Raw genomic sequence first — 21,920 nt, 5'->3', positions numbered from 1 at the left:
AAATTCCCTCTCACTATTTAACTGGTGAGGCCGGTTTGAAGATCAGGGCAAACTGCATCTTTCCCCCGCCCCCTGCATGCTACTTGTCTGTGGGTGTGTGTTGGAGCTCATGTTGGATTACATGTGCACAGAACTCCACGCACAGTGCCTATACACGTGAGGGCAGGGTGCTTTCTGTGTGCTAACTAATAGACTAATCAGATCTTTGAATAATTTCTTTCTTTTTGTTTCCAGTTTTGGATTGTAGCTGCTTTTCAGAGCATTGTTTTTCACTTGCAAACAAACGTGCTGTTACAGACCTAGCAAAAGCTTCAACCATTTTGTTTTTCTCCGTGGGTGAGAATTCAGTGTAGAATTGACCATTGCAGTACATTCCTGCTGAAGGAATTGTTTGACCTGGCAGTGGTCCTGTCAGCAGTATAGATGGCAACATAGGCTAAGACACAGGCGCTGGGGCTTAGAGCCTGAGCTGCTTAGGGTTCAAGAAATGATCCTGCTTTTCCTTTCTCTGGTGGTCATTTCATTTTGGAGTGTCCCATCGTGAATGGCTGCTGTTCACAAGAGCTTTCTGTGTGGTTCAGCGCAATCTGCAGCACCAGTTGTAGTTCCACTCTTGCCAAGGCACTGAACTGGTATGCCAGGCATTTATAGAAAATACTTTTCGCCGCAGAAGTGGGTTTGTGTGTGTGGTGTTTTTCTTTTCATTTTAGCAGCAGTTTCGAATGGAAACTTGTGCTTAATTCAAGGGGAAAAAACTAAGGAGGAAATAATTTATCTCGGAAGATTACTTGGTGGAACTGAAAACAGGAAATCTTGCTTTTAGTGTGCTCGAATAATTGTTTTTCCATCTCATAATTTTAATTGTCTTCATGGAACAGACTTTCTGCAGTTTCAGATAATGTGTTCATCATACTTCTGTGTAAGTGTTTAAAATACAAGAAATATTGGACTGATGTACAGAAATAATATTTTCATTTAGTTTCTATTAATTTGAGCGCCATGTGGCTTCAGAACATGTCTTTAAATACACTTTCTTTGGAATACTATTTCTTTTCAGACTGTTTGCTTGGGCAGCTTAAAGCAAAGGTGAATTTCTTCACTCATGTTCAAATTTACCTTTTTGTTTAAACAGAGAAATCCTGCCTTCATTTCAGTTTGTGGGAAAGTAGAATGTCCTACCAGTTCTAACATTGATGAGATTGGGAGGGGTTTTAATAGGCCAAAAACTTAATGTTCCCCCCCCCCCTTAAGATTGTGTTGCTGGAGTTTGGGAAGATGTCCAGTGCCTCTGTAACCCATCTGAGTAATGACTGCCTTGGCTAACAGATCCATCTTTCCCTGTCTTTGATATAAAATTACTTTCCTGTACTTCATGAACAAATGAAGTTACAGTCTTTATAAAGTCATTTGAAGCAATACAGTGTGACTGAGTTTGTTGAACGAGGTAGGTGTGCTTGGCAAGGAGAAATGAAATCTGTCTTACAGCAAGAACAATCCTACAAGGAAGGTGGTTATTACAGAACCTGAAATTTGGGGCTTTCAAGTCAAGAAATGAGATGGAACATGAGATGTTGCCTTCCAGAATTAATTCAGATATTAACTTACATCTACAGAAGATGGAAGAGCAGAGGACTAAAGTGATATAGAGCCTGCAGAACTGAAAAGAGAGGAGCGAGGGGTGGGTAGATGAGGCCTAGAAACTAATGAAAGTAATTACCTGGAACCTGTCATTGTCATTGAAAAAAAAAAATCACCTGGGGAGCTGGAGCACGAGAGAACAGAGTGAATATGGTTGACTGAGTTGGGAGTCTTCAATACTTTGTGTCCTCCTAATGCAGTTCTTTGTTACTCAGTGTGATTTGTGTGCCACCTGGTTCAAGTGTGTTCTCTCTCCAGGGACATCAAATGGGAGTCAACATGCAGGAGTTAAATTATTTGGAGAGGATTCAGAGATTGAGTTAAATGTACAGGGCTTCATTGCTCTCTAAATTAGTTAAACTCTACTTTCCAAGTGCAAAGATCATAAACTAATGCATTTGTCATGGTTTTAGTGTTTTCTCCATGTTGCTTAGTATTGTTTTGAATGATAAAATGTGTTCCATTAATTGTGATCATGCTGCATAATGGGCGCGTGTGAAAGAACTTCATGCAAGTCCAGAGTGCTACAGCTGATAGCGGCACAAATTTGAATCTATTTTGGTAGGTATTTACATATTTTTATAGTCTCTTTTACAAACAATCCAGCGAAGGAGAACAAACTTCCTCCAGGATCATGCTGTAAAATCAATGAGGTTCGTGTCTCTGAAAAACACAGGTCCATTCTGTGTAATTTAATAGAAGGGTTAAGGACATCAAATTCTCCATGCTTGGTACTTGAGCGAGATGTGCAGTACAAAGAAATGCAGAGAGATTTAGGTACTTTGCTTTGTGATTTGGGCTTTTTTTCTTTCGGTTAAGTTACAGTTGAGGTTAGTTTTGTTTTTTTTTGTTCCAGGGACACAAAAAGGCATTCATTTTACAGTAGTGCTGTCCCCCTGCCAAACTGTGAGAGTTTAGCTCAAGTCCTAGGAGTATTAAAGCTTTCCGTTAAGATTCGTATCTCTTCATGTTCTGTAATTTAAATACTGGGCTATTATCATAGGTGTATAATCATATAAAGGTTTCAGAAGATTTGTGTTGGGGGAGGAATGAACATAGAGATGAATCAGGTCTTCCAGCACTTGCAAATCCTGTTTCCAGCTGTCAGTTTCAGATTGATCCAAGATGTTCAGAAGTGTCTTAGATTGCTTACTGTAAGAGCAAGGCTGCCGCTTCAGTAGCGAGCTCCCAGTGCTGAGGTTTATTTGCCAGAAAATCTAGAAATTGGCTCATACTGGCAGATGGGTTCATGGGTTTAATACCTGGCAACTTTAGTTGTGTGAATCCAGAACATAAAACTCATGATACAGTGCTGTTTACTTCTACCTTTCCCTGGAAATTCTCACGTTAAGGAGCTGTTTGAAACACAAATCAAAACTGCATTAATGACTTTTAGAATTTTGAGAATAATGTTCTTCCTGTTCTTCCTTCTTTCTGTGTTGAAGGAACTGAGTAACCACATTTCCCTGCTGATGTGCTTGCTTTGTGACTGTAACCGATAAATGTAATTTCATCTTCAGTGAACTTAATGACAGCGAAATATGGGCTTATGTCCCTTCTTCCCATTCAGTTTGCCATATTTTTTTTTTTCCAAGCATACCCTTTCTGAATGGCCTTAATCTAATATAATGCTACTTTGGATAATAGCATCCAGCTTTCATGGGGGTGAGGGGAAGAAGGGTGCGTTAACCTACATTAGCAGACAGCAAAAATAAGCTTGTGTTCTGGGGCCTTGCTAAGAGGAGGAGTGGCATTTGATATGCTGTGGGTTTATTTTTATAACTTCTATGTCAAAAGTATGCCATGTATTTGTGGTCTGGTATCTTAACTGTGGTGACAGAGCCTTCATGCAAGTCTGGAGAGCATCTCTGTGACTGAGTGAACAAGTCATTTAAATGGAGATACTGCAAATTGAATGTAGTGTCTATTAACTTGTGAATTGCTATGGATTGATATTACCATGCCAGGGCTTCTTGCATTAGTCAAAAAGCAATGAGAAAGAAGACTGTATGCTTTTCAGGAAATCAGGTTCTATTATGATAAGAAACATTTGTTTTTTTCCTTTATGAAATCTCAGTTTTCATTATTTGTGAGCCCTGTCTTTGGGATTTCTGTACAGTGGTCTTATAAGCTGTGAAGATTTTGGACAAAATAACTGCAAAGCTGCACACAACCCCTTCATGTACAGAAACACATGATGCAAGCGGGACTGCTTAAGTGGCAGTGGCTTACTATCGACTTCATTTCTCTCCTCATGCTGTTAACAATCTGAGAATCATCTGTTCACTTATTATTTCCCCTTGTATTTATACCTTCTAGTTAGGGTTGTTGCAGAGTTGTTGACAGCTGTTTTTTTCCTCATGTTTTCCAGTTGTTTAGGTGTCTCCAGCCTTGTCTGAACAGTACTGGGGTGGAGGTTTGAACTCAATGTTCCCAACTGAGGAAGTGTTGGCTCCTGAAAAACTCTGAGCTTGTGTTATTTGTACCAAGAGGGCTACATGTGTTCTAAAAACAAATAATGTAGGGTTAGAGACTGCATCCACAGTTATACAGTAGCCCTGTAAAAACACATACAGTAATGCTGATCTGAGTTTTCAAGTTACAAGGGTAGTGACAGTAATAATTTCTAACAAGTTTCTGTTGAGACCAAAGCCATTTTAAGGCAAAACAAGATGAAACTTTTGGGCTTCCAGAGCTTCTTGTGACGTAACCATCTAGGCAGAATTGAGGTGATTTTTGATGTTTTGTTATAAAAGAAATCAGGGTCATAGAATAGTTTGGGCTGGAAGGGACCTCAAAGCTCATCTGGTCCAGCCCCTTGTAATGGCAGGGACGTCTTCCACTAGATCAGGTTGCTCAGAACCACATCCTGATGTCAGTGTTAACAGATTTGTGTATTATCCCGTGTGTATAGTCTTTTCAAAAATGTGCATGTTTGAATCTAGTCCAGAGCAAAGAACTGGTGACAAACTTATTTGTGGCTTTGAGTGAATCTCTGCCACAAGGTTGTAGGAAAGAATTGTCTTACACAATTACTACGGGACTGAGAATGACTTGTGGATTTAATCCTAGAGTGATACTATGAAAATGCAGTTCCTAATATAAATGTGGTTTGATCCTCTTACATACCTGTGTGTTAAATAATCTTTGTTTAGAAGCTGAACATGATTGTATCACTAATTTGAGTTATCCCAATAGTGCAGTTAGGGTGTAATAGTGAAACTACAGAAACTTAATTTGCAGTGTTCTTGTTTTCATTATCCAGGCTTTACAGACTGACTTGTTCAATACATGCTAGTGCCTGTCATGTGTCAAATGTCAAACCTCTCAACATTTCCCTTGCTCTTTTCCCCTTTTCCAGAGGGGCAGGAGGACTCTTGCTTCCCTGCGGAAGAGCCCTGGCAGAGCATGGGTGGCATGGTGGATTGGCAGAAGGGACAGATAGTAGCCCACTGATCACCAGCATGCAACAGCTTCTAATTCTAGAGCAGCATGACACAAATAGTAATGGAAAGGAGGAGGTTTTTGTCCACTTTACAATTGCTGAAAGCATCTTTACGGCAGTAAGTGGAAGCCCCTTTTTCCAGAGCTTCAGCTATATGTGGGTCTGTGACCCACATTGTGTAAGCATGCCAGTTGATGATACTAATACGGCTCACTTTGGGACATGAAGTAACTGATAGCTGTGTCATCTGAGATAAAATTACCAAGGAAAGCTTAAATTAAGAAGAGCCAGGGTTTAAACTTTGCAGTACTGAGCTGTTAAGGAAAGGTCAGTTTATGCCTTAGGCTGAAAAAAATGGAATAGTTGGTTGGCGAACCTCCATCAGTGCCAGTCAGGCTTGTTCCAGAGCTTAGTTATTAATATTCAAAAGGAATGTTTTCAGACCTGATCTCTAGAGCACAACTGCTCGTGACAGTTCTGAGGTGATTTTAAGCCCGTATGCTATTTAATAAAATGTGAAGACTAACAGCACAGAAAGAGGGCTTTCTTTGGAGATACCACACATAACGTGTAACTTTTTCATGTGCCATGAATAAGTTATGTGTCACGTTGAGTATATAGGCTCATCTGGCTGCATTCCTTTTTTAAAGAGTATTAGATCTTGTATGGAAATTGCTTTTCCAAAGGAGTCCATTTCAAACAATGTGTGAAAACTCAGCGCTTCAGACAAGGAGAGAGAGATGGCAGAAGGGTGATAACAGCAGGGATTTCACAAGCTTTATAGGCAATTCTTCCTGATGTTGGTATTTTGAGTATGCTAAAGCAAGAAAGATTGCATCCCTTCTGACAAGTTTCTAGTTAACTGTAATTCATTTTGTAGTTATTACCAGCAGGTGCTATTGGATTTAGGATAACTGATAATACAGGTACAGATACGAGCAAGTCCCTGATTTCTGGTAAGGTTGTATATCTGAAGAAGCTCATAATTTCAGTTAAAAATGTGTGTTCATTAACCTGAATGTACCTTTAATAACCTTCACATTTCTTTTTTTTTATCCTGTATCACAATAGAAATATGGTCACAATTCTCATGTTTCCCAAACAGTGTCTAATCACAAAGGATTTATATTCGTAATGAATAGGACAAACTTCCAGAGTAATTTTTTTGGTACTGACATTTTAAATAAATCAAAATAGTTGTAGTTCTGCATCAGCACAATTCTGAAGTGTAGCACAAATGTTAAAACCCATAAATGCATTCAGTAATCATTAGTGCCTCGAGCTGCACAGTGTGGTATAGTGCTGACTACACCACTTCCCATCTGCTGCTAAGGGCAGGCTGTTGTTGGTTGGGATTTAATTGCAGAAATTCTGTTTTCTGGGTGTCTGAGACCTGTTTTAATTTTTTCTGGTATTGATTAGATGGAGTGAAAACTGGGGTTTATTAAAAACCTGTAACTTAGCACAAAATTTAGGTGGTTTCTTTTACTAAGGGAAACTGTTTCTATGTTTATCTGCTCTTCTCTGCAGGCAGTTTATTTTCTAACCTGAAGTATGAAATGTTCTTGAGTATTAGTAGGAAGATGAACACTCTTCACGTATTTATTAGTGCTCTTTGGATTCCTGTAGTGTCACATCCTGTCACAGAGAGGCATCATGTCCCATTTGCAGAGCAGGAATCATGTCAAGTTGTTTAGAATGAATTGTGCTTCTAGTCAGGAGGTGTTAACTAAACCCCCCTGATTTTAACTGGTTAATACTTGTATTAGCAGATGGATTGACCAGCCTTCTTTTGCCATCATATTTGGTATGTTGACAAACATCCTTGATCCAGAGGCACTTCACCCTTCCTTGTTACTCCATGTTGTCTTTGGTGTCAATGGATATGAAGAGTTGTATTTGTCCCTGGATGTAATGAAAAGAAACACATTGTGTTGGTCATGGCAGCCTCCTGCCTAATTTAATTATTCAGGGATGTTGGGTCATTTTTGCTTATTTCTTTTATAGCTATCAACAGTCTAGGAATCACTTCAGTTCATCCTAGGAATTACTTCAGTTCATCCTAAAAATAATGAGAAGCAAGTTTTGGATCAGAACAGCATATTTTGACAAGTCACATTCTGTACCCCTGTGCAGCTATTAATCAATAAATTTCCATGTTCAACACGCAGCACTTCTTAAATATAGAAAAATAAGGGGCTTATCGTGAATATTTATGGGAGATTTTCACCTGTTATGATGTAGCATTTCATTGAGGCTCACAGGAATAAAACTGCTACTTCAGCTTTACATGGAGGACAATCTCACAATGCCAGTGCACTGGAGGAGCTAATTACACATTTTAATTCATTAATAAAAAAACAAGCTAAATATTAACCACTGCTGTAATGCAGTGCAAAAATATGCTTATTTCTTTATAGATACAGTTTTCAGGGAAGGAATGAGATGACTTTTACTGTAGAACATGTTGCTCCCTGCAGAAGTCATCTGGCAAAAGCTCAGTGATCTTTCCTGAAGTGAAAACTTCTCCTAAGGTTAAGCACTGTCACAATGTAATTTACTTACAATGTGTAAGCTCTGTTATATTGTTCTGGGTACAGTTCAGTCCATCTTTAAGGTCATTAAAAAACCAAACATGGAACTGACTTATTCTGAGAGATCACAAACAGCCAGTGCAGGAAGCTCAGAGCAGTTTGTACTGTGCTCATACTGAAGGTTATGACGTACTTTGTACGTGGACAAAAGGTACTTTTCTCCAGCAAAGACTTGAAGTGGTTCTTGTACGCACAGAGGCTCCAATATAATTACTCCTCAAAATGTTAGCTAATGTGATGTGCAGCAGTTTCCCCTTGACTTCCTGGAGGTGTTCATATTGCTGTTAGCCCTGTCACGCTGCTGATTGATGTATCCATTTGAAGTCTAAACTCCAGCATCCCTCCAGGCTAGCAGGTCATCTTGTGCATACATTTATACAGAGGGAAGAATAGAATGCTGGTAGAGATGGGATCAGGGAGAGAATCTCAACAGAGAGGCATATATTAGCCTTGGCAAGAGGTTGTGGTGGTGACAACTGAGGAAGTGTTGAGATAATAAGTCTGTAACACAGAAAGTGTTTAGATAATGTTATCTAAATGCTTGCTGCATTGTGAAACTGTTATCTAAGTACTTACTCCACCACTGGAAAACACTAAAGGTAATTAATATTTAGACCGAGTTGCTGTGAGTACATCTCATACATTTAAAAATTCCATCAGGATATGTGACACAACATGTTGAGTTATAAAACAGTCATTAAAAGGCCTGGGTACTTCTGGTAACTGATGGTGTTTTCTCCCATCTTTTTATTTGGGTGGGGGGGAGACAAGGGGGAGGGAGAGAGAAACAGAGGCAACAAAAGAAAGAGGAAAGGAGTAATTGCTAGAACAGTATGATTTAATCTGCAGCTTGTGTTCTTCTTCTCTGCCACACACGAACATGTGACTGTGGGCAGAAAGGGCTACAGAAACACAGATTGTTTTCCCTGTGTATCCAGGTTTCTCCTGGTTATCAGTTTCCCTTACTCTTGAGACAGCAGTGTGTCACATGAGGAAAAGATGTTTGAAGTCCTGTGATACAGTGAAATGGTTTCAGCTGGGTCTTCATGGTTTCAGCTGGGTCTTCATTAGCCTTCAAAGAAGCTCCTGCTGAAGGGACTCTCCCCAGCTCTAACACATAGCACGTGCTGGACACAGCTGGGCAGCAGGTCTTCAGTGACCAGTGGTTAAGCACTGAATAGGCTCTTATTGTGGTTTAAACCCAGTCAGCCACACAGTTTCTCTTCCCCCCCCTTCCCCCTGTCTTCTTTCCTTCCCCCCTCCCAGCACAGCTAAACCCAGGACAGCTCTAAGTTGCTGTTTGACATATTTGAGTATAGGCCTGCATCTGGGGCCATAGCAGAGAGGAAACAGCTATGTGAGATTCATGCCCAGGACAGAAATGTGGACAGCTTTGTGCTGGCTGTCGTTTGTTGCAAGGCTCTTGTATCAAGAAAACTCTGGAATTGCCTCACGTCTGGAAATGCTTTACCTTTTTGGCTTAGCTGTGGTTTCTGCAGAAACTGTTACTCATTCATTATGCCATGTTTCTTGATTGTATATTGTGAACTACTGAAGTTGAACTTCTGATTAACTTCGTCTTTTTCCAGCTTAGACAACATTCAAATTCCATCTGGTAGGCAGAGAGTATGTTTTGGGTTACTTGCAAGCATGAGAAATGCCACATAAATGTTTTGTCTCTCAGTCTGTGTCTGTACTACTAAGGGGACCAGACAAGTCATGATCTCCAGAACTGGTGTGCCATCATGCTCCCTACTTGGCTTTGAGCAGTGGCAGCTAGCATTCTTCCAAAGCAGTGCCCAGGAGAGGTCCTGGGGGTAGAACAGCCAAGGACTGCTTCCAGCTAATGCCTCCCTTTTTGGTATGGAGAGGTTTTACCATTAGATGTTGGGAAGAAATTCTAGACATTAGGCAGAAGCTCTTCCCTGTGAGGGTGCTGAGGCGCTGGCACAGGGTGCCCAGAGAAGCTGTGGCTGCCCCATCCCTGGCAGTGTTCAAGGCCAGGTTGGACACAGGGGCTTGGAGCAAGCTGCTCCAGTGGAAGGAGTCCCTGCCTGTGGCAGGGGTTGGAGCTGGAGGAGCTTTAAGGTACCTTCCAATACAAACCATTGTGTGATTCTATGATATGAACGTGGTATTTCCCCTAAGGATCGAAAGAATGTGTCCTAGTGTTTTTTATTTGCTGCTACTGATGAAGTCTGTTTCCAGGTCCTCTTCTGCTCTCTTGGTACTTGTGAAGAAGCTTTTTCTGCTAACACAGCTGCCTGGCAGGTCCCTATAGTTCCTAATTTGGAACATCTTATGTCCTAGAGAAAAGTAGTGGAGATCTGGGCATGAGGAGAGTGCAGCATTTCTCTTATTTAAGGAAAATGGATAGGTCACTGTGTTGGAACAGAGGGTCTGACTTCTGTAAAATCAAAGCAGAAAGCTTTTCTTCTCTCCTCCCATTAATCCAGCCTTCGGTTGTTGTGGGAGCTTTTCAAATTCAAGCTTCATTGAGGATGTTTGTTTCCAGATTCTTTAAAAAGAGGCAGTTTTCATGCTGGGGTATGAATTTACTCTCACCTCTTCAAGAGGGTTATGGGCAGTAGGTGTGTCCAGGTGCTGCCATCTCCTGTCCAGACCACCACTGTGACCTGCTGAGAGCTGTCCTGGGGCTTTAGACAAATTTAAAGGACATTATTATGGTCTCACTCTCATGTTCCAGATCTGTGCAGAGCCTTTTTATGCCCTCTCTGTTACAGTCTGTTAAGTGATCAGTGTCATTGGTATGACTGTTTTCGTAATGCATGTGTCTTACTGCTGCCTCTTTCTGAGATCAGATTTGATAAAGCTAATTCAGGGTAAGTGAGTCGGGGGCTTTCAGATCCCGACCCTAATTTTCAGGGGAATTAGAACAGCAATCCAATTTATTGGTAATAAAATAGAATTAATTGTACTGAGTCAGTGGCTTTATGGCAATTGCTTTAAAGGAGAGATGCCAGCAGCCTGGTGGCAGGGTAAGGGATCTCAAGCTCCTCTATAGAGAAATAAGTATTTAAACCAGCCTTGAAATTGTTCTAAAACCAGGATGAATGTTACAAGTACGGGATTCTCAAGTTTTCACCAGTTTCTTCTAAGTAACATTTAGTGTCAGTACTGTTTGCGTTGCACTTCCTGGGTATGTGAGTTGGTTGCAGTGTTTGGGACGAAACCCAACTTAGGAGCTGCACAGTGCAGAGTAGCATGTGCTTCTCAGAGTATAAAAGTGCTTTTCAATGAGTGATTTTAAAGCAGTAAAGTGATAATGAGAAAATTCATATCATAAACTTAGTTTTGGGCTATCCCTCTAATACAGAAAATAACTGGTGATGTTCTTCCAAGTTATTCTGTGATTCTTTTTGGCGCCTTCTCCCCATCCCACAGTAATTGTTATTGGCATTTTTAAATTACTGTTTTCCTGAAGTAATTGATTTGCATATTTATTACCCAAAAGGAGGTATTTTGAAATCTTTTCCAAGGTACCGTTTTACTGCACCTTGACACAGGCACACATTTAGTACATGCATTCAAATCTCAGTTATGAATTGCATTATTTGTGTGGAAATCATCTCTTTAGCTTGAATGCAGGCTAGTGCAGCTTCCATTGGGTATTTGTATAAAGCTACTAACAAATGGAATAAATACATGGATCCATCAGATGTTCTCCTTTCTCTGCCAGTGTTGTGCAGTTTAAACATGGTCATGTTTTCATAATCCTCATCTGATTTTTATAGATAAGTAAGTTTAATGCAATGTTGTTTCCTTTAAGTCATTTATAGTAACTGAAGGATTGGTGTTCATAAAGGTTATGGGAGGTCCCAAACATTACCTTGACAAGGTGTTCAGCTGCATTTTTAGGCACCTCAAAGGTTATTTAAGGTAATGAAGATCCCAGAGGAGACATTTGAAAGACACTTGTTGTCAGCAAGTGATCAGGTGCCAAACCGAAGGTTTGATTAATGTAAATAGTCGTTATTTGAGGATTTTTCTGTTTTATGGCCAAAAAAGAAAAATACCTGCAATACTTAGGAGAAGGACGCAGATCTTAGCTTTAGTTACAAAAGATTCTATGACACTGGCTATTTCTTTTCCTTATCAGTTCCCTTCCTTGTAAAACGTAGGGATCTAAACACCAAGAACATATCTAAAATAAGCACAGAAACAGCACAGAATATTTGTCACTGTGTATTTGAGGAGTGATTTTGGGGTTTTCTTTGTATTTCTATTAATAAAAGCCTTTTATATAGCTAATTCTTTTTAGTTTTAGCACAAAATTCTCAGTGAATCTAGTAGAAATATTTATGAAAGTATATGCTCAAGTGTTGTGCTGGCTCAAGAGTTTTCAACATTTTCCAGGCCTTGGCCTTAGCTGTAGTTAGAAATAACATGTTCTCTATATATTCTATTTGGCAAGGTGACATCCATCAGTCACCTGTAATGGAAAGAAAGGGTTCTGAAAAGGTACCTGTATAAACAGACAAGAATGCCTGTGTAGTATGAATACAAGAAGTATAAAATAAGATGAAAAGAGAGTTATAAGATTAAAATAATAGGTCTTACTTAAGTTAGTGTTCACATTTCCTGATGGAAAACTGCTTGCAGCTGCCACTCTCTCTGGTGGCACTGTTTGTATGCTTGAAACAAAAACCAAGCAAAGGAAAAAAATTAAAAGCCTCAAGCCCTAAATGATAGGTAGCTAAATTAATCCATCTGTAGTGTATGTCATGCTAAGTTCATGGGTATGTGGCTGAGCATTTTCCCTTTGTAGAGCAGTGGAAGTAGCTTGGAAGCCATTTCACAAGCCTCTCTGGTGATTTCTGAGAGTCTGATTTCAGAGAGATAAGAAAGAGTACAGCAATGGGGGAAGTTTAACAACCTGGAGAGATAGTGGAGTGGCTACACAAAAGTCTGTCAGCTTCAGGGTTTGAACTAGGTTGAAATACATTTAAATAAGATAATAAAAAGAGCAGTCTGAAGATGGTGCATTTTAGAAACGCCAGCCTGATCTGAATTTTGTGTTTAGCTTTTCATGGGGCCATTGGTAGCACAAAGAGTTGAAGGTCTCTTAAGAAAACTGGATGCTGATAAAAGCCCTATTGGAAGACTTTAGTGAGGACCTGAACAATTCCTATATTTTGGAGCTTTACTTTGAAGTATGTAGGTCTTGCTGCAGAGTTAGAGCTAAGTGCCTATTAAAAGTAAAGCCTCGGTGCTCAGTCTGCTCCTGCAGGCTGACTGGCTTTAGCTCGGTGAGTTTTCTACTTGAACTGTACTGAGAGATCTGTCTCCTATTTGGAGCAAGAATGATTTCTGCAGCTTGGTATTTCAGGAATTGTGTGAAATGGACTAAAGACAGGAATGTCAGGAGGCTGGGATGTACATGCCTGAGTGGAATACATCACCCAGTGTGCTGATGCTGTTTGCTTGAAACGAAACTCGTATTTGTTAGTAGAGCAAACATGTTACTGGGAATCTGCCAGAAGCCTATTGGGAATGCAGGAAGTCTCCAGGCCTTGATCTTGATTATTTTTGGTCTTGAAAGCTGAGCTCAGAGCAGTGGCTCTGGCACCAGAGGGAGTATAAAGGCTGTATAGCTGTTTCTTCTCTTAGCTGGATGGAGGGCACAAAGGAGAAGGCCTGGGGCAGGGCAGGGTTTGCTTGTTGTTGTACTCTGTGGACTTGGTACCTGTGCTCTGAAGCAAAGGACTGATTGAGTGACTGACATCTTTTGGTTTTCTTGCCATAGCTGAGCATGATTTACTTTGGATCCAGTGCTAGAAATGATCCCTCTTTCCCTAACAAAGTATTTATTGCTCTCCATGAGTAGTAATAGTCACTGCTGTTATTCTTTAACCTGTCATTTGCAGGAAAGTGAAATGGGCCAGTCTGTATTTGTATATCTTTTTGCCTGTAATTAGTTGTAAATACATTTAGTTTTCCAAACTTAATGCTTAATTTTGGTGTTAGCTGATTCTCAGTTGATAAAGTTGGTGAAATGCATTCCATTCCCTGCAAAACCAAATTCATTTTTCTCTTTTAAACTCTGATTTTGTCTGTTTCTTACTCTCACGGTGTTTATGGGTACTTGTGAATGTTGCATAAGATTGGGTGTGATTTGTTCATACCAGGCCACTTTGAAAGAGACTTGAATGAGACCTGGGTGGTCCCAAGTGGCTGGGTTTTGAGTCAGGTCAATAGAAGCAAGTGAGATGCTCACAGTCAAACCCTTGCAGAACCAGGAGGATTTCCATGTAACATCCTAAAACCAGGAGTTGCAAATGCCTACTTTATTAATAGCTTTGTTTCCTGCTTCAGAAAGGCTGACCTGCTGCATGCTGAACCCTTTGGACAGATTATCCCTGCTTAATTTTAGACCACATTTCTCATGCTTTTTTATTTATTAAGACCTTCTTTTATATTAAGGGCTATCATCTTCTGTAAGGAAACATGGGATTTGATGAAATAATTGGGCTTTGCTTTTATTTTTTTATTTCTTGTATGTGCAGAAATCTATTGTTCAATTTCTTTAATTTTTAGATGAATTGCTTTGTTTTCCTTTGGGGCAAGACAGCTGCATAGAAATACCTGTGACATACTGATTTACCCATGGCAGACTGTGGTCCAGTGTGTCCCATGTCCCTGTTGGTGTCATGGCACCAAGGAGGTTAGGTGGTTACCTATCATATAAGTATGCTTTTCTGTCTGTATTTTCCTCAGCTGACCATTGTGTTCAGTTTTTGTGGTAGTATTTGAGGCTCACAGAACTTGTAGTGCAGGACAAAAAGTTGTTCTACACAGTGTGTAGAATCAGTCAGAAATTCAGTGACATTAAACCAGTTTCCTGTTCTAGCCCACCAGTGCCTTTGTTCATAACTAGCTGACAGTAGTAGAGCAGCTGGTTGACTTCAGTACTGAAGTGCAATTGCTACAGTTGCCTGTGTGTTCTCTTTTTGGTGAGGATGGTTCAGAGCTCTCTTTAGAATCCAGGTTACATTATGGGTGGCCTGACGCCAAAGCTAACAGCTCTAAAACTGTGCCCAGCTCTTGTATTGGACAGAAAAATTGCTGCAGAATTACCGCTTCAGCTCTGTGGGTTTTTACTTGATTAAAATGATGATAAAAAGTTTGAATGTACTTTGTTTTCTTCTTTCTTGTGGCTTTGTGGCAGGGAATATTTAAGCAAATAGCTATGATGGGAGGTCATTCTCTGGATAGAATGAAGTGGGAACATTTTAAATTCCATTCATTTCAGATTAAGTTTGATTGTCAGTGGCAAATCCACGGTTCAGTTTAGACCATTGTCAACTATTTGTAATATTCATGTGCTTTTGTTTTCTTAAATGGAGATTCTCATGAGATGTTAGAGAAAAATCTTTCCTATTCCTTTTTTATTTCTTTTCAGCTAGTACTCATTGAGAGTGAGTTTTGAAGAATTTCTCAAAAGCCTTCTTTTTACGACTTCAATCCTGGTTAAAATCCCATTTGTAATCAGATTAATTGAAACGGGTACCTTAAGGGGGCCTAAAGGAAAGGTGGAGAGGGACTTTGGATAAGGGGCTGCAGGGACAGGACAAGGGCAAATAGCTTTAACCTGACAGAGGGGAGACTGAGAAGGCCAAGTTGGATGGGGCTTAGAGCAACCTGCTCTAGTGGAAGGTGTCCCTGCCTGTGGCAGGGGTTGGAACTGAATGAGCTTTAAGGTCCCTTCCAACTCAAACCAGGCTGGGATTCTATGATGCTGTTAAGTAGGAAAACAAACCTTTGAGGTAGCTGCCAACACGGTCAAACGGCTGTCTAGTGGCTGGTCGTTCTATTGTATATGGTTAGCAATCAGTCAGTGAACCTGTATGTAGTAGGGACAAGTGACAAAACAGAAGAGTGTATATATTTGGCCTCCAAGGCTGTGGAATCAGTATCGCCTATGAGTTCATTAACATGCTAATGAATGTCTTTCTCATTTGTCTTCCCCCTCTTCCAGTGAACATTTGTCGTGTGCCTTCACATTCTTTCTCCATGGGGAAAGCAATGTGTGCACAAGCGTGGAGATCGCTCAGCACCAGCCAATCTACCTGATAAATGAAGAGCATATCCATATGGCCCAGTCCTCACCGTCACCATTCCAAGGTAAGGGAGCTGGATTTGGAACTTCATGTGCTTAACCTCACTTATGCATGGCAGGGTCTTCACTCCTGGTGGTGTTATCTTCAGAGGTGAATAAAGAAAAGTACCTCTTCAGACAGGATAAACTCTGTTCAGGAAGTTGTGGACGTAAGGGAAGATGTTGTTAAGACTTCAGCTCTAGAGTCAGCCATATGGGAATGGGAATTTTCCAGATCTTTCTATTCGTTAACATTGTTTTTAAAGGTACTTGCATCTAATAAATAAACCAGTAATTATAACTTTTATTTAAAAAGACTTGCTATTTAAGGAAGTGAGTCCACTTACTTGACTTTGTTACATCGTGTCTAGGTCAGTGGGCTCAGATCTAGAACTTCAGTGCTACATGAATACAAATACAGAGCTTATCTAATTCAGGAGTACTTTTCAGTCAGAGACTGACAGCTCTTCTGTTTTTAAAAGAGGTGTGTGTGTGAAACAATGAAAAACTGAAAGTGTCTGTGACTGTTTGGCAGTGTAAGAAATGAGGGGTTTACAGAATTAACAGCCTATTAAATTCATAATGTAATTGTGATGTGATTCTCTGTGTCAAAAAAAACTAAGAATATTTGAGTCATTGAGTTACACTGTCTTCAGTACAGACTGAAATTAAAATTTCAAAGCAATTAAAGGAAGAAATCTTTATAAAATTAAGCATACACCCAGAGACTTATAAATGAGCATTTATAGAGATGTCAATTTATAGAAGCTTTATTAAAAAACAGTTTGTTTCTAGATACAAAGTTTTGACAGAGGCTCAGACACTTAATTCATAGAAGGTTTGATTTCAGTGAGCTAAATTCATTACTCTCTCAAATCAAATGTGACTAAAAGCAAAATTGAGTATGAATAGAAATACGTGTTGAGCAATGAGTCCTCCTGATTTGACATGACTATAGTTGTCTGCATATACTGTTACCTCTCCTTCTTAATGCTGAGAAATCTGAAGCACCATATGCTTCTGGTAAAATTCCTCCTGTTGAATATCTGCCTCCATTACTTCCACATATGGTCATCCCTTTGTTGTTTCAGTACAATTAGATTATCTCATTGTGGAAATTATTAATCTAAACTGCAAAAAGGTGTGGGTTTAGCTCTGTGAGGGTGGCTGTACTGGAACGTGCCTTTAAACTCACACCCGATTTTGCAGTAGCTTTCCCCTGAAGACAGATCCTTAAATAGGATGTGCATGGAACAGTGACTCAAGCTGGAGGGGTAGAGACTCAATAATCCATAGTTTAAATACACCTACTGGAGGGACTGTTGCTTCTTACTTTGCAGTGTTGGTGAGTCCTTATGGTTTAAATGGTACACTCACGGGCCAGTCGTACAAGATGTCAGACCCAGCAACTCGGAAGTTGATGGAGGAATGGCAGTATTTCTATCCTATGGTGCTGAAGAAAAAAGAAGGCATGAAAGAGGAAGAGGAGCTGGGATATGACAACGATTTCCCTGTGGCAGTTGAAGTCATTGTTGGTGAGTTTCAGTATTGTGCCTGAAGGGTTATTTTCTTCAAAATCTAATTAATCAGAAAGAGCCATTGTAATTTTCCTATATCCTGTTGTAGCTCTCCTGACACTGGAACATCTGACTAGTTATCTTGCCTCAAGCTTCTGTACTCCCTGTATCCCACATGCTATTACTCACAGTATCAGGCTCCTTTTTTCAGCTCTGTACTGGTTACAGAGGGTTATACGTACATTAGTATGTGAAATTTCTTAGCTGTTTATGTTTCAGGTAATAAGTTTTGTTTAATTGACACTGGAAATAGGTTGAAGTAGCTGGAGCTGCTGCATTACCAGGTATATTTCAGATTCTATTTTTGTTTTCTTTGTAGGTGGTGTGAGGATGGTATATCCTTCAGCCTTTGTTCTCATCTCCCAGAGTGACATTCCCATGTCACAGAATACTGCCAGTACTGGAGGCCATATAAATGTGGGACAGCAGGGGCTTGGAAGCGTGAAGGATCCTGCTAGTACCTGTGGGATGCCGCTTACTCCACCCACTTCTCCAGAGCAGGCTGTTATGGGTAAGCAAGTGAGGAGGCTGGAGTCAGTTTTACGTAGCTCATGATAAGTGAGGGTAAGTATGAACAGTAGCAGGCTAAAGAAAGGCAATAGACAGAAAGTTAGGAGAGGACTTCTTCTGTAGGTCTGCTAAAAGAAAGCAAATGCTTTAAACACCCCTGAAGAAGACACATCTTTAAACAAAACTTTGTGAATTCAGTTAAACTCCATTTTCTATAGATGCATTATTTTTGTGCAGTGGTGCCAATACCTGAGGGGCTGGATTCTGGCAGTGGTTTAGAAGGGTTGGTGTTGGTTTTCTTGCATTGGGATGGGAAGAGGGTGTTGATTCATTGTGGTTACAGAGTACAGTGAACATATAGGAGTATGTTCTCTTTTTGTAAAGAGCTAGAAACACCGCACTTAACTAAGAATTCTTGTTGGTATAAGAATTTGCAAATGTTAGGTGCTCTTTTTGCCCATCACAGTTGGTTTTTAATTAAGGGCCATTCAAAAGAAATGTTTAAGTCCCTGGAACTGATAAGAAGGAGCTGGGCTTCCCAAATGAGGCCTGCCACAGGCTTGCATCATACACAGATGCCAAACAGTGATGCATGATATTTGCAAGTGAGCTGTATGTTTTGTCTGGAGGGAGTATGCCCCTTTCAAGATCCCTGGTAGTTCTAATCTCATTGGATCCATGGTAGTTCTAATCTCAGAAGCCACCCAAATGCTTGCTCTGTGAGGTACTAGATCCTTAATATCCTTTGTTGAAATGAATATGCGTGTCCTGTTGCTGCTTAGACATTGCAGTAAATATCTAAAACCTGTCATCACCTGGAACACAGACAAGACTGTGATTAGTTGCTGTCTGTGTGGTTATGCTGTAACAAATTTAGGGCTGCAATTTCAAATGAGAGCTAAGGAACAGAGGAGTGAAGTGTTTGTTTGAGTGCAAACTTTTGAGATAAAAAGTAGTTAAAAAAAAAAAAGGAAAATATATGATGTAGAAAAAAGAAGTTATTTTTTCCCCCTCTCAGAAACTTTTAAGGCAGGTTCACAACTTTTCTGTGTATATTGTCTTCTGAACTTGCTCTTTCCAGACTTGCCACTTGTTAATAGAATTACAAGACAGCTGAAGCTGGAAGGGACCTCTGGAGATTGTCTTATCCAAGCAGGGTCAGGTAGAGCAGGTTGCTCACACATTGTCCAGTCAGGTTTTGAATGCCTCCAAGGACAGAGACTGCACAACCCCTCTGGGCAACCAGTGCCAATGGCTAACCACCCTCACAGGAAAATGTTTTTTCTTATGTTTAAATGGGATTTCCTGTATTTCATTTTATGCCCATCACCTCTTATCCTTTCACTGGATTCCACTGGTTATATCCTCTCTGTTCTCCCTGTCAAGTATTTATATACTCCCCCAGCTTTCTCATGCTCTTCTTGTAACCTTTATTGATAGTAATTTCTCAAATACTGGCATGTTTTATGCTTTATAGACGCCTGTTAACTGACGTGCCTGTTCACAGGACATTCTCTGACTTGAGTCACATGAGCAAAGTCATTAGAGACTGCTCACCACTGGGCAACTTCTGACCACTCACATCAGAAACCACTCGCCACTGGACAACCACCTTCTGCTTGAACTTGGACAGATGGGGATAAAGAATCCGTATTAGAGCTTCACTGAGGTCCAATGAGCCAGCAAGCTGGCTTAGCTTTTATTAGATAGTTCTGTCACATTGAGAAAGTCAGTCTTACTTAGCAGTAATTACTGCTGATAATATAAAATGTGAGGTTTAAATTCACTTGGAATAGTGTTTTTTTTCTAACACAACTGATAGTTAAAATAAGCAAGAAGCTTTTCAGTAACTACCTGAAGCAAGATGATTGACTTGTAAATAGCAATCCCTGATGAAGTATTGATGCATATTGTAACATGCTGTTGTATTTTTAAATGCTTCAGATCCCTCTTAAACTTGTACATCACAAGGGATTCTATTTTAGAATATTTATAAACTAGTAATATCTAAACAGTGTTCATATTGTTCAGTCTGGCAGGCACAGTTTGTGTTTGATCTCTGCCGTTGTTTGAGGACAACATGAAATAGGATCAGAGGGGTGCCTCTTCAGCCAACAATGAAAGGATTCCTTTCTATTATATCAGGCACCGTTTTAAAAGGCCCTGAAAAGTTGGAGAACTGGAATGGAAATCCATGTCATGCAGTTCACAATCAGTAAATGAGGTACATAAACTGGATTAGTCTGAGGCACATGAATGATACTTCAGTCCTGCCCTGTGCTAGTAAAAATGTGGCTGTAGTACCATCACCAGTTCTGAACACTTAAGGATGGACAAACTGGATGGAGTCCAGAAAAGTGCAGTGGGAATGATTATAGATGTTCCAAACAGGACCTATAGAAAAGATGGGAAGAACCGAGGTGGTTTAGTCTAGAGGAAAGAAATTTGAAGGAGAAACCGTGGAATAGTCTTCAGAGACATAACAGGAGAAAAAGAATAATCTGTAAACATGTAACGAACCAAAACTGGAGCAAAGCAAAACTAGGCTAAACATGAGGAGGGAAGACTTGCTCTGAGGAAGGATAATGACACGTTAGAATAAACTGACTGGTTGGAAGTTACAGCATGTCCATTAGCAGAGAGGTGGGTGGGTTCTTGAGGGTTTCCTAGGGTTTTGTTGGGGGGTGTGTGGGTGTGGGTGTGTTTTAAAGAACAGGTTAGTGAGATACGTTGATCCAGCCTTGAAGGAGGAGATGAGCTAGGTGATGATCTCTTCAGGTCAACCATATTTTCTGTGATTGTGTCTCAAGTACACAACAGAACAAATTGCTGCTGAAAGTAGGGAATTATTAATGTGTAGAAAAAGACTGGATTGTGAAGTGACCTCTGGTGAGGGGCTGGTTGTGTCCTCCAGTTTATACCATTCCATGGCATAGCTATTTGTGTGTGTTCCAGTATCCTGTCAGTGATTTTCATGTACAAAAATCAGTGTGTGAGTACAAAATGTTTTGGCCTGCTGTGAAGTTCTGTTTCACGTTATGCCATGTACTGCTGTACTGTATAGTATAAACAGATTGCAGAGTTTTGGGAAACAATAGTTAATGCACTCTAATGTAACTTGAAAGCCCTCCTAGCTCCTTGGTTATCCTTTCCTGCCTCCGAGCCTCCCCTTTCCATCCCACCTTTTTTGTTCCCTGACAGTTGTGACTCTCCTGCCCCTGACGCATGCCATGTATATGTGTGTGTGTTGGAGTTGGGTTTGCTAATATACCCACATTCCTCCCTCCCAAAGGAGACCAGATTTGCTAATTCTGAATTTTTGACCTGGGATTCTTTTTTTGGTCATCTGTCAAGTTCATAGCCTTATAGAACATTGGAAAGCCAGTGAAAGAAACTTAGAGCTCTGACTGGAGAAAAAAATACGCAAGCACGACGACTCAAAGACACAGGGTTGGGCAGCTTGTATTCAATTCTAAAAGTTGTATTTTGAAAGTCACCTAATCGAAATCAGCAGAATTACTCTGTTAGTTGCAGTGATGTATAGCACTGAATCCTTTCATTCTTAAAGCTTCTGAAATTGCGACGAGCAGGAGGACGAAGTGTTCTGTACACTGGTTTGACCTTGTTAAAATGCGGCATATCCTTCCTTACTGTTCCATCCAAAGCAGTGTTGCTCAGCCACCAGGCCAAATGGACGTAAAGCTCCCTCTACTGTTGTAGTTTGAGTCTGTAAAGATGAGTCTTAGTTTTCAGTTAATTCTAAAACAAAACCACATTTCATAAAGAAGAAGAAACATCTGCTGGTGAGATTTCTGCAGCACAGATGGAAAGAAATGAAGTGCAGAATGTAAATTAGAACTTTCAGGCTATTAACATGTTGAAGTAATATCTTCATTTGTTATCTCTTTGATAATCATACAGCATTACTGAGAACTTCTCGTATTGTGTTAATAGTATACACTAATAATCAACTGTTGCAGAACTTCTGTATTAGTATACATCTCAATTGTAAGATTTCACCAACGCATGTTTTGATT

At 40.1% G+C, this 21,920-nt stretch overlaps 1 protein-coding gene across 1 annotated transcript in view; it reads left to right on the top strand.

The window, feature by feature from the left end:
- The window catches only part of MED13L (mediator complex subunit 13L), a 185,786-nt gene that overhangs the window by 119,067 nt on the left and 44,799 nt on the right, over positions 1 to 21,920 (top strand). Inside the window, exons 5-7 of the mRNA XM_057411295.1 lie at positions 15,677 to 15,822; positions 17,137 to 17,331; positions 17,693 to 17,884. Coding sequence (XP_057267278.1) covers positions 15,677 to 15,822; positions 17,137 to 17,331; positions 17,693 to 17,884 — 533 coding nt within the window. The remainder of the gene's footprint in view (positions 1 to 15,676; positions 15,823 to 17,136; positions 17,332 to 17,692; positions 17,885 to 21,920) is intronic.

Source organism: Pezoporus wallicus, unplaced genomic scaffold (genome assembly GCF_028554395.1).
Source record: "Pezoporus wallicus isolate ANWC-B61680 ecotype Strahan unplaced genomic scaffold, APGP_CSIRO_Pwel_v1 contig_6401, whole genome shotgun sequence".
NCBI lineage: Eukaryota > Metazoa > Chordata > Aves > Psittaciformes > Psittacidae > Pezoporus > Pezoporus wallicus.
The sequence above is the reverse complement of the archived record's forward strand: the minus strand, read 5'-3'. Positions and strand labels throughout refer to the sequence as shown.